The sequence below is a fragment of the Echiichthys vipera genome (assembly GCF_963691815.1).
Source record: "Echiichthys vipera genome assembly, chromosome: 3".
Taxonomy (NCBI): Eukaryota; Metazoa; Chordata; class Actinopteri; order Perciformes; family Trachinidae; genus Echiichthys; species Echiichthys vipera.
Genome location: NC_139828.1, coordinates 8,988,864 through 9,002,750, shown reverse-complemented (window position 1 = coordinate 9,002,750; position 13,887 = coordinate 8,988,864). Strand labels below are relative to the sequence as shown.

Genomic DNA, 13,887 nt, shown 5'->3' with positions numbered 1-13,887 from the left:
TTTCACTTTCTTTTACTGGTCATAACACACCAATGTGAGCAGCAATGGATTAAAGTGCTCAAAGGCTGGCAGACACATCTTTGTGTGGAGCCCCCTCGTACTCATCGTGCTTTAAAAGAAAAAAGTACTTAATTGCCATGCTTGCTTGCTTGCTAGGGATATTACATGGTCCACACTACTCATGTCATATGAGGGCCCCATCTTGGCATGTGACAGAATCTGTCTTGAGGCTCCCTTATGTGCATGTATGTGTGAGTGTGTACATGTGCATAACCACTGGATGCAAATTAACCCAAAACAGTGCTGTAATTCATAAAAGCATCAAACTGGTAATCTATAATTTTGTCACAATGTACCATAACAAGTGAGGATTTTCTCAACACACAAAAGTTGAACTGATTCCATAACATTAACCTGAATCTGAATATATATAGGGTTTCAGTGACAACACAGCAGGAGCTTTGTTCACTGAACCATATACAATATATCATAACCTTTATACTTTTGATTGACTTATATAGTTTGACTTAGTGCATTTGTTCTTGCTGGATATTTAGCAGTTAGATAATCCTGCGTTGCATGGGATGGTGGTTGAGGGACAACAGAACTATTGCTTGCAAAGTAGACATTTCTGTCATTCTGACATTCACTGCCACCCTCTCAGGATCTCCCTGTGACCACAGATGACACTGTACTGTAGCACCTCCAGGGTCAACAGAGACCAAACATTTGCTAAAAGAGTCCAGTGCCAAACTATCCCCTGTCACCTTCCTGAGAGCCACTATCCATTTGGACCATGGACCTTGGACCATGATTCCCCTCGGTCTGCGCAGCCCCCAAAGGTAGATTCTTCCTCACCTCAGATATCGAGTTCTCAGTTTTATTCCCATTCTAACTGCTCTACGGGGCCTTCTACATGAAGCAAAGGAGGTGTGAGAGCAGAAGGCTTCTGCTCATTTCTCACCTATTTACCCCTAATTATTGAAAAGGTGCAGAAATGGAGGAAAACTGGGAAAGCTCAACACTGGTTTATAGGAGGCTTTGTGATGATATAGCCAAACCAACACTGACTTTGTGTCTGTGCAGTGATACCCCACAGGTTAAATAAAAAGCTGAACGTAGCCTACTTATTTTACTGTCCCATACAAGCCTCAAACATATTGTTAAATACACTTTGAACACTCTTAGTACTGCATTTTCACTTCTTTATGTCATGTAATCAGTCGGTTTGTTGAATAGTTCTTTGAAACAGAGAGATCAGAGTGAATCGGGCATTAGAGAACGCTAACTCTTTGAGAAGCACAATCAATTCGATTAAGCACTGAAAATCATCGTGTGTATTATTTTGATGATACATTCTCGCCATGTACTGTGGATATTTACATAGCGGTGGCTTTTAAATGTATTTTCATCTTGTCTTTTTTTTAATTCTAGGACTTGTTTGTAAGTGAAATATATTATTTAGCCCTAAAATTAAAATTGTGCATATTTTGTCTAGAACAAAAGACTTGTGTAAACACATTTGAAACTAGCACCACCCGCAGGCTTATTATAAAAACACGAATCATTCTTACTTTAACCCATTTGTGCCCGGACGATGCTGTATTTAGCAGCAATAAGGAAATAGAAGATACATAAGAAGACAGTTTTTTTAAAATGAGTAAGCACACAAACATTGCATTTTCTGAATGTCTTTCAGAACTCATAGTCATGAGGTTTTCCCTAAAATACAACAATAGATTTTATATATACTGTATATATAAACAGTAGTCATAAACGTCCCAGAGACTAAATATAGCCAAACGGTTTGTGCTTCCACAACACTTCCACTAAAAGACAAATTTCTGTGAGCATAAATGTGTTAATTGTTGTAGTAATTGACAACTACTATGCGTCATACAGGTCATCAGTATGAGTAAGAGTTTGGCTCCACTAAGCGTAATCATTATCAACCCGTACCTGCGCAAAACAAAAAACAACTCCCAACCTAACTGCAAAAAGTCGGCAAATTGATAGAATTGGGTACAATTTTTCAATCATATTTTTATTGGAAAATTATTTAAAACAATGTAAGCATAAAAACATAGGCATTGGATAGAATATGGCTAGTACTAAGGCTTAAACTGTGTCATTACAGAGTACCTTGAATACCAAGCATTGATATTTCTACATAGGATAGCTAAAAATACATATCACACTTTACTAAATTGACTTTATAAAATGTCACTGTACAATAAAGGTTCAACGAGTGGCAAATCTATACAAACATACTGTAAAGAAACCATTTAGTAGAACTATCAAGACAAATTAAAATATAACAAAATAAAATAAATTCACTTTTTGAATATCTGAGGATTGCTGTGAGCTCCAAAAGTCTAAACCTGACGTGTAGAAATGAATACATCAACAGGGAATTCCTATATCGTGGAACTGCAAAAAAAATACATCACTCACTTGTGTGGCTTTAAAGGGTGTGTGGTAATAGCCACAAAATGATATAAAACTCAGAAGTATTTCAACATTGCTCTTTGACAGACCCAACAGAGGCATATTCTGGTCCACAGAGGAACTGCACACAGTGAATTGTGCAATGTCCCGATACAATGTACACTGCCAATTTGATTATTGTGTGAAAATATATTACAAGATGTCTCTTTTCTTTCTAATATGGATTTTGTGCAAAAAAAAAAAAATAGATCAACCAAGAATTTATTGTTAGCAACCCAGGTCAGAAACTATTGTACAGGGAGTCCACATCAGTAACTTCCATGCACAAGAAAACAAAACAGGATCCATACAAAAAAAAGGCAAGATGTAAAATATTTACCAACAGATACAAAAATATCAACATGAATAAATTAATTTCTTCTACATTTCTTTACTGCCCACCATCTACCCCCTCCTTTTTTCCAACAAATGGAAAAGAAACCTGGCGAACGTAGAGAAGGCTTCTCTTTATCTGAGGCAGAGGAGGCCTTCTCTACGCTGCTATGTGTCCTTCACTAATCAAGAGTCCGACCGCACCGTGCATCCATGCCATCAAAAGTGTGAGATACATGTACAACAGTAGTTGTAATTGCTTTACAACAATTAAAAAGTGATAGCAGACAATCAGGAAGCAATCTTGAGAAGCTAATAAAGTGAAGCCCTGAACTCTGACCTGTTCAAAATCCTTTTCAAATCTCAGCTACAGTGGTCAGATATCAGGTTGTTAGACATCAATCTGTTGCTTGTGATAATGTGCCAGCCACTGCCGTATGTGAGACAAAAGGTTCCTCATAGCAGGCTTGCAAGGCTGGTGGTTGGGCCGTTCTGGGCTTGGATCTGGACAGGAGGAGGGCCATCAGTCCACTGAAAAACAGACAGAAAAATACTGTAACGTCAGCACGATAACACGTAGACAAGTAGACTAGTGAAGAATGATGATGAAAAGTCAACTTTAAAGGTCCCATATTATGCTAATTTTCAGGTCCGTAATTGTAATTTATGTTTCTACAAGAACATGTTTACCTGCTTTATAGTTGTACTCCGTAAGAGTTGAGATACCTTGTTTCTTGTGGCTTCTTTGGTGATAAGATGTAATTGCAGGCGAGCCTATTCTTTAAGAGCCCTCCATTTTGTCACGTTCACTGTGTGTTGACTATTTCTTTTCTTTTGTAAACTTTATTGAAACACATTCACCTCTCTACTTACGGTCCATCCTCTATATGTTTATGTCTTAAATCCATACACACGCAAGTTCCTATTACACTTCTGCCCTTACTACAAGCCTGACTCAGAAGTTCCCGATTTCTGATTACAAGTGAACGCAGCAAAACTGTAATTGACGATCTGGGCCGGCAGACCAACCGCTGTCAACAGCTTCACGAATATAGCAGCTTATTTACATCTAAAGAGAGAATGTTGCCACAGACACTCAGATTGTGATTTCATTAGCGGGTCATATGATCAATCACCGTTGTTTTTACTCACTCTTTGGATAGATATGAACTTAAAGAACAATTAATTTGATGAAAATCTTACAAAATATAACTTTAATGTAAACTTTGTCTGTCTGAATAGACCTGTATTCACCCCGTTTCAAACACTGTTTTAGCATCTGTCTGATAAACGCCCTTTCTTCTCTCATTGCTAAGAGTTTCCAATTCTTATGCATCTCTGTACTGTCATTGCAGCCGGGGAATGACTGTAACACCACTTTCTACCTTTATATAGTATAGTTGTGACAACACAACGTACCAAAGGCCTGACGGCTCCTTAAAAAGACAGTTTCTGGATAAAGGCTGTGCGCATTTCTCTGTGAGTGTTTTGATACTTTCATAATATTTATAAAGTACATCAACCTGCTTTAGATCCACAAAGGACATGGAAATCACGCTTTTCACAATATGGGACCTTTAAGAACCAGGTTAATCTGTTTCACATACACTGATGAGGTTATGCTCAGGGAGGCTGCAGGCAGCGATGTGGTCCTGCAGCAGCTGCTGAGAGAAGTTCTGGTGCATCTGAGCTGCTTCATGGGCCTCCATTGTGTTCCCAAGGGCCTTGCTCACATCTGCAAGCAGAACACACGGTCAGTATTTTCCTTCAACCACAGTTTGTCTCTAGACATTTTGAACTTGTCTGAACTTGAGTGTCAGAGATAAGGAAAAAAAGTCATTTTTGTACCTTTCAACAGTGCTGAAGACCAGAGCTGAACAGACATGTCAGGGATCTTGCTGGCCAGCTGCATGGCAGGCACAACCATGTTGTTGCTTTCCTAAGGAAGAGAAGGGAAACTTTTTAGAAAACACAATGGGTGAAAACCTCAAATTATTAAATTGTTGCTTCAGATGAGCTACAGCAGGAAAAGGAATTGAAGTTTGTAGTTGTTGTGGCTCCTCTTGCCAGTTAGGGAGGAGCACTGTTAGAACCAGATTGGCTAAAGTTTAGTATAAAAAGTGTTTCTCTACTGATGTTGGATCTACGTCTTCTCTCCTGATTTCCTATTAGTTCTTTTTGCTTTATTATCTTATATGAGCACTAGAAGAGCCCATTTACCTGCAGTGCCCCTCCTTCTGTGAAAGATTAACCAGTGTGTCTGAAGGGAGGCGGGCTATGACCCCAACCAATAGTGCTGATGCTTTGCTTATGCACAACAGTGCTTCAGCACCTCGTTTTTAAAAATGATTTGGTCAAGTCACAACAATTAATAAGTCTACAACTCATCTGGCCTCAGCCTAAATAATAGGCTGATTTATATGCAGATCTGTCTTCAACGACTGTTAAAGTTAGATTAAGTTAAGGTTGACTGTATGTGCTAACATGGCAGGATATGAGGTTCTTAGTGATTCATTATGAAACATTTTGTATAGAGTTTTATAAGTCAGGATGTTTAAATGAAGCCCTAGTTGCTCATGGAGGTTCACAAAAACAGAAAGGAAAGTTGGAACATTTTTCTTATCTTGATTAAGTTAAAAAAAAAAGATAAAACAAAAGGCTCTGGTCTGGTGACCTGGTTGTTCCAACACCTGTTCTCACAGTGCAAATACTGCAAGATGAAAATCAGCTTTTGTGTTAGCATTAGGCACATTTCTCATGTATGTATTAGTCTTACTCTGTGGTTGCCCAGTACATAGAAGATGTGACCCAGCAGAACCAGGGAGCAGGCTGTCAGTCTGTTCAGATCCTCAGCATTAGACATCTTCAGGGTTTCCCTTAGGAAGCGTCTGCAACACAACAATACAAACACGTAAGAATATGTACAGACGCGAGGTTGATCTGTAGATGCGTGTGCATACAACAATTTAAGATTTGACATACTTGGCCTCGTTGTAACGTCCTTGAAAGAAGGACAGGAGTCCCCTGATGTAGAAGGCCGCAGCACGGAGGCAATGGGAGCTGAACCCAAAACAAAAACAAAGGCAGTTTTATCAGAATGCATTGCTTTAATGTGTTGTGCTGTGTCATATATACACACAAACTGTAAAAGAAAAAGTCATCACTCTTACCTTACTGGGAAGTTATGGTCTGGGTTTATTCTCTCTAGGAGACTGTACAGCTGAAGAAGTAGGAAAACAGGAAATACATTGAAAAGTGCACCTTTTAGATATTATTTCAAGGGTTGTCACTATTCATGCCTCTTTATCTCTATTATAAATAACTTTTATCTACAGATTGTGTTCTTATAATAAACTAATGGTCATTTGAAGTTGGTTATTAAGTACTGTGCTGAGACATTTTAGTAGAAAATTAACTCAACAGCACGCTCTAGTGGACACACTATGTAATAGCAACATTGTTTCTAAATTGCAACAAACACACTATATTTGGCTTTTCTTACAGCCATTTCTTATTACTCTGTGGCCAAGAAATATGCTAACAACAGACACATCTGTGGCAATCCATCAGACATGCTGACGTATTCATCAGGCTCTACAAAGACAGAAATATATAATATATACTAACCACAAGTGATTCATTGCATTACATAGTTGCAAGTTGAAGACATGACTCTTTATTACTTCACTGACCTCCTGGTGTCGGTTTCCTTCCCTTATGTAGACACTGGCCAAGTTGGTCACAATGTATGTCCACAGTTCCTGATGTGTGGTGAGCTGAAACACAACAATACAAAAAATCTTTGAGATGAGGGGAGAGAGCAGCTGCAACAGAAAAAAGAAGGAGAAATCACCACATACTCACCCTCAAAGCTGTGGTAAACTGTGCCTCTGCATTATCCATACAGTTCACTGAGATACAGTACAGACCCTGGGATATGACAAGAGCAAGAGGAATAGATCAACAATGTTAATTTGTAACCAAAACAGAGACATAGTTACAGTATTGTATTGGTTTCTTCAGAATAAGAGCTTTTATGTACGTGTGTAACTGCTGTGTTTGGTGTACCACCGTCCACTGTTGTTTTAAATTATTATTTGGGGTTTTCAGTTTGGGTGAATGGATCGTTGTATATTTCTAACAATATTTGGTTTATATTTCCAATAAAAATGTAATACAAAACATTTTCTTGCTATTGCTGACATCCCCCATTTGTCTATTTGCATCACTTAGCTGTCTATGATTGTCATAGACAATCATTATCTGAAATATGTTTTGTTGTCTTACAATAGTAAACCTTAGGCACACATAAATGTTTAGGGGTTGAGGTTGAAAATACTCACTAATAGTGTGTGAAGCTGAGCAGCGTGGTTGGTGAATAACCTCGGGGACTGTTGGCACAGCTGACACACCTGTGAGATCTGGATGGACAGAACAGAGAGCCAATGTTCACTTTCACGAGCTCATCCAAGCTTGCAAATTAGTTTTTGTGACATGATACAAAATAAAGCTGCTGGACTGTATCTTTTCCACACTGCCACATATTAAATACAACAAAAACCATGGATACAGAAACAATATACCTCTTGTAATGCAGTGGCCTTGTGGCCTGTGACGAGTCTACACATTATGATGTGCTCCAGTAGAATGACTTGAAAGGTAGAGAGGATGGGGCTGCAGTCCAACACTGAAACATGAGGATACAAATTTAAAAAAAACATACCAAACAAAGTACAAAATGTTTTTTTTTTTAAAGACTGAAAACCTCATTTCCACATTATATAGTTACTCATGACTAAAGTATGTTTAGAGAAGGACAGAAAAACATTTGCTAACTCACTTTTTAGTTTCTCTAGTTGCATAAGAGCCTTGTCTGTGTACTTCTGGGCTTTCTCCAGATAGCCTGCTTGCATGGAGTGCATGACTGTCACCTGTAAAACAACAAGGAGTACATATTAACAATTGTGAACCAGTTCCTAATTATGTGCATGTTAACCAAATCTCAAGTCAAGCTATCCAGGAGGATAGTAGAAAGAGCCTCATCGTTGTATCATTAGAAGGGCTTTATTTTTTTTCCTTTTAATTGCAAAGTTATTATTATGCATCTTACATGCAGCCTAAACGAATAATGAGTCTTTGTGCTCTCATCCTGTCCTGTCAAAATCCATTTTGGCTCGGGTCTGAAAATGTGGTATTGTGACTTTTCGAAGGGCAAAAACATTTTCCTGGCTGTTAATCATAACTTTTATTCTCTGCTTGAACCTAATTGGGCCCAATCCGACCCACAGAGTTTGGGCATTATTACTCAAAACTTCCCCTCGGTTGATTTTCCCCGGGACAGATTTGCGCAAACCTCCTGTTTTATTTTGACAGCGGCAAATCGTTTTTTAAACCAGGCTCTGATCCCAAAGTGTAACTCTGGTTTGGGCTCGGGTATGGACAGAAACTGTGTGGATTCATGTAGGATCAGGCCTGATATGTTGGGCCCCAATCATAGCTCTAGTGTGCATCCTTTAAGAGGATAAAAGCACAAAACAAGTCCAACAAAGTAAGTATCAAACATATTTGACAACATTTTTATTTTCAAATCAAATGTTCAGTAAGTTTCTTTTTCTGAAAACTCCATTCCTGTTGTATGGTGGGTGCTTGACTACATTATGTCAAAGCATTTATGCGCTACACAAAGTGCAGACAACGCTCATCTTTTTTTCATAGTGCAACAAACGCATTCAGAAAGAGAGAGACGGAGGACGCTGGTGTGTTAAGTTGGAGAATTTAGTTAATTTGCTACTAATCTTTAAAACATATAAGGTTCTTGCCACTTAGTCTGCATTATGGCCAGAGAATCTAAGCAATGACAGCCCTGGTGTTGTTTTGGGGGATTATAACTTTTACGTGGCAAAGAAAGAGAAGTGGCATTACCAAATAGACGAGGACACACATATGCTCCTTGGGCAGCCAGTGGAAGAGGTCAGCTGGGTTGCTGGGCAGAATCTCATCATCGTGGAGTGTAGAAATGGTCTGGATGCACTGCTGCAGCTGCTTCAGACACGGCTTCACACTCTTCACCTGGGGAGACGTGGACATGACAATATATCCCATGTCAACTTCAAGTAGACTGAGAGAATCAAAATAGGTTAACCATCCCTTATCCCTTTACAAAATCAATATATGCATTCATGCTGTTCAACAATTCCCTGTGCGTTAATTTCAAACCCTATAAACAACTCTGCCCCAGTTTATCTCATCCTTCCACACCGGATTGCCTACCTGTCCAGCATCCAGGTAGTGTGTGACCTGTAGGACCAGGAAGAACACCCTCAGGGACTCCTTCTGAATGGGGTTTCCCTGCCAGTTTTCTACAATAGTTCCGCACAGTGTGAGCAGAGGATGGACCTCCCCGAGCTTCCTCTCCATTAGCAGCAGCTAGAAAAAAAAAAACATCACCACAATCAAAACTTTATAGAATTTGATGTTTCTTCGTTTTAACTCAGATGTATTACTGCTGTATAGGTATTATTATGGTGTTGATACATATACAAAGAACATGCAAGAAAAGCTGCTGTGTTGAGTTGGAAAGTAATCCTTGTTTATCCTGCCATTGTGTAACAGCACAAACAACAACTAAGTAAAGTAGAGCAGAAAACTCACCATTCCTTTACTGAGGAGAAACAGTGCCCTAAAATGCCAAAAAAAACAAACAAACAAATAACCATTAAGTTCTCACAATCATCCAATATTGCTGAACATTTTGAGCCAGTTGTTGTAGCAGCCAGGCTGCACCCATGTCAGTGCAAGCACCGTGGTAACTCAAATCACTCAAATCTGGTGAAATGTGTTATAGAGTGGGGTGCATTTGTTTCAAAATGTTTACAAGAGCAATATTTAACTTTAAATGGAGATGACTAACTAAGAGTGACTTATTTCCGTCTATGTTTTTTGTCTCACTGCATATTAATTGATTTTACTGGTCAAAATAATATTTGCAAAGTAGCTAAACAGAACTCAGATTTAGGATGGATACTTTGATGTAAATATTATATAAAGTATGTTTCCTGTATTCTTGAAGCACTTCTGTAGGGGGATATTGGCAACACAACCGAATTGCTGTTGAGACTTTTCTGCCCAATTCCCATTACTTGTATTGGGATAGCCCTTAAGACGGTAAACCCTCCATATAAACATGCAAACAAAGAGAAAATAGTTCTGTGAGGGTGAAATGGCCTGTTTGAGTCTTATAAATGACTCATAATGATCCTTGGTCAATGGATATATTTCTGCACCCTAGATTAATAGTGATCCCTGTAAAGTTGGAGGTGTAGATGCTAACCACCAAAAGCCTTACTGAATATGCAGCCAACAGAAGATTGAGTGACATTTACCTGGTATACTCTGACCCTACCACTCGGGCGTATTCGGCTCCAACCCCCAGCAGGTCACATGCTGACACCAAGTCTTTCTCCAGTGTATGAAGTTGCTGAGGGAGGCAATAAGAACATTTCAGTGTCAGTGTTGGAAACTATTTTGCCATTTGGACACAAAGTCTGTACTCTTGCAAAATCCAATTTCAAAAGTGTAAGTGTGAGCAAACAGCACACTGACTACCCAACAGAATATACAGTTGTTTGAATGCATTCTCATTTTAACTCAAAGACCGTTGGACCTGTGCATTAAAAATTAGCTTTTGAGTGCAACAGGGTCACCTCTATTCATACGACTGCACTAATACATACCGCCAACTGGAACAACAATCTGCAGTGCCAGTACGGTGTTTGTTGTGAAATCTGGATGGCCTTGCGCAGGAGGGGTTTTGCGGAGTCCACCAAATTCTGAAAATGGATTAAAAGGATCAGCTGTCAATAATAAATTGTATTTTTTAATTTAACAGGGAAAATGGAAGGTCTATTTCCCCCATTTCTAAACCAATTTTTGTGATTTTGTACATGATTTACTGTGCTTTTGTACGTTTTTTATGGTATGTAATGTCTTTGTCTATTACCATTCATTGATTGATTGATTAATTGATATTGACTGCCCCAGAGTTAGCTAGATAGCTACATTTCATCAGCAGTCCTTGGGAATACTCAATGATTCTCATAATAATAACAATGCACACCCTATATGTTACCACCATGAAATAAACAATACCTAAGACCACGTCAAATTCACTTTGTGGTAAGAAGTGATGGGTGTACGCCTGCAACCAAGCTACCCTTAACATTACCTCAAAAACAAACAAATATATTGTGTGTAGATACATCCTAGGATGCGCTGGGACACTAGCTCAGTCCATAGGTGACTTGGCTGGGAACCGTAGGGTTGCTTGTTCAAGTCCCTGTGTGGACCATGTATGGAGCGTGGACTGGTGGCTGGAGAGATGCCAGTTCATCTCCTGGGCACTGCCGAGGTGCTGTTGAGCAAGGCACCGAACCCCCAACTGCTCAGGGCGCCGGTCACTGGCAGCCCCCTCGCTCTAACATCTCTCCATTAATTGCATGTAAAGATCCTATGTGTGTATTTGGGGCCTGTGTGTGTAACATGATTCATAATAAGAGTGAAAAAATTAAATTTCCCCGTTGCGGGATAAATAAAGTAATTCTTCTTCTTCTTAATAATAACATGTTTATTACAACACCATTTGCACTCTACATCATTGCACTAGCCTCATGTTTACAATATCACAGTCCTGTGTTCTCTACATATAAATACACTTAGATGTATATCTGCACATAGGAGTTTTCATTTTTGTTTGCTTTGTTTTTAGCTGTATGTCTAATTCTGTGTATGCAAATTGACAGTCAAATCCCTTGCATGTGTCCACATATAAATTCAGGCTGTTTCTGTTTGAGTCTTACCTGTTGGCAGAAGAGTTCAGACAAAATGCTGGCCGCTTCAAATTTGACATCTTCAAACTGGGGGACTTGCTGAGATATAAACCACTGTAACAACAAGAGATACAAACATGTTAGTGACGCCATCATGTTGTCTGTTTGCAAACGTTATCTTTAGGAAGCATTAATATTCCCGCACAGAGGCTTATTTAGCTAACACCGGAGAGGTCGAATATTCAACAAAATATAAAACTAATAAATCGTTAAGTTCAACTTCTATATAAATTAAACCTTCCTGAATCAACAGCTATGTAAAAGATTTCCGCCGTCCGCTGTTTTCGCTGCCTGAGGCCTACACCCGTCCCGCTTCTCCGCCGCATCCTCGCTCTTTCCTAATTCAAACGTCCCTCACCGCTTTCTCCAGGTGGCTGCGGGCCAGCTCGCTGTTCTTGGTGTGATGGTACAGAACCGAGCCCAGCTGGAGGTGCGTCCGGGCCTCGATCCTCTGCGGAGGCTTAAACTGAAACACTGCCTGTAGACAGTGCACGCAAAGCCGGATTTTGGGCGGACTGGAGGTTCGGAAATGTTCCGCAAAGCCGAGAAGGGCGAGGTACCAGCGCTCCGGGGCCTCTACGTTAGACGCCATTTTCCCCGACAACAACAAGTTTTTCAGCGCTATGTGCCAGACTCCCGGGTTGCCAGGTTCGGACATGGAGAACCCACAACCAAAGCGACTAAAGCCCCACTCGATCAAGCTTTTGTTTGCATTCTAGTTTTTAGTAAACATTTAATCAAGCATGACTAACAATTGTTACACAGTTAAATACAGGACTTATACAGTAAAAGATAAGGAACGGGCAAACTAATTTCCTCAAAGGCTGCAGCAGATATTTTATTATGAGACACTGGTAGAGATGCACCTATGTGATACCCGGATCAGACATCGGCTCTGATATTGACTAATTAGCTGCATCAGATATTGAAGTCATTTATTTTTCATTAATATCATACATAGCGAGTTAAATAAGCCATTGTTTGTTGGGTTTCAGGCATTTTAAATATCTGTTTGCAGTGCACTTTACATGTAAGTGAGATTTTTTGCTGCTAATGTGGAGTTTGTTATTTGTTAATAAATAATATTAAGTACATTTATTTCTGTGTTTATTTGTTACAATTTTTTAACAAGGCTAAATGTGTGTGTCAAGCCTGATGCCTTCACTCACATGGCAAGGTATACGGTTCATTCATTCAACAGTAGGATCCGATCGGTGTCTTGTACCTGCCGATACGCTCAGCCCAGGTACCGGATTGGATGGGAGAAACTGGATCAGTGCAACTCTAGACACTAATTTCCATTTTGTGGGACATTATGCTCTTATTTACACACTCAACAATAGTGACTGCCTATTTACATACATACATATGTTGGAATTGCAAGTGCAATCTTTTCTGTGCAAAATGAATATCAACAATGTTACTCTATTTAATTACTACTATTTATAAATGTATATATATATATGTGTGTGTGTGTGTGTGTGTGTGTGTGTGTGTGTGTGTGTGTGTGTGTGTGTGTGTGTGTGTGTGTGTGTGTGTATAGCAGATATATATGTATATATTTACTGTTGCATTCTTGACTGCAGTATTACCATGCACCATGCTCTCATTTTATAATGTTGGTATATTAACCTACAGTGAGGATGCAATTCCTCCCTCAGTGCAGTATTTCCCTTACTCTTATCAGAATCAGAATCAGAATCAGGTTTATTGCCAGACAATTTTCATTGCTAGGAATTTGACTTGATTTGACAGTGCCTACATAAATATAAACATGAACACAAGCAAGACTAAACATATGGCATTGAATTATATACATGAAATATAAGTGACTGTATTTGTATGATGCACTTAAAATAGATATTTTGTATATTTTTTACTCTTTGTATATTTTTATTATTTTTATTATGTTGTATGTATATGCCGCCTGCACTGGGTCTGAGATGACTGTAATTTCATTTTTTGCATTTGTATGTCATACATATTGCAATTTTTGACAATAAAACTGACTTGACTTGACTTGACTTGAGATCATTCTTGAAATGCCTACTGATATGTCGATAATAGAAGCATACAATGTGAAAATTGTTGTATTTATTTCAGTTTAGTTCAATTGTGGTTGTGTTGAAACTGCTCTGAAACTCAAAATGCTCTGTCTGTATGAACAAGGATTAAATCATGG

At 39.0% G+C, this 13,887-nt stretch overlaps 1 protein-coding gene across 1 annotated transcript; it reads right to left on the bottom strand.

Annotated features, from left to right (window-relative positions):
* Nucleotides 1–2,036: 2,036 nt before the first annotated feature.
* mau2 (MAU2 sister chromatid cohesion factor) lies at nt 2,037–12,297 on the bottom strand (the record flags this gene model as incomplete). The annotated part of the gene is made up of 18 exons (XM_083911535.1): nt 2,037–3,351; nt 4,428–4,555; nt 4,669–4,759; nt 5,597–5,708; nt 5,803–5,880; nt 5,991–6,040; nt 6,513–6,596; nt 6,685–6,750; nt 7,164–7,241; nt 7,404–7,507; nt 7,661–7,751; nt 8,743–8,889; nt 9,091–9,246; nt 9,472–9,499; nt 10,203–10,297; nt 10,554–10,649; nt 11,676–11,759; nt 12,064–12,297. The coding sequence occupies 18 exons, from the start codon at nt 12,295–12,297 to the stop codon at nt 3,277–3,279; spliced, it is 1,797 nt and encodes a 598-aa protein (XP_083767661.1). The 3' UTR covers nt 2,037–3,276.
* Nucleotides 12,298–13,887: the final 1,590 nt, after the last annotated feature.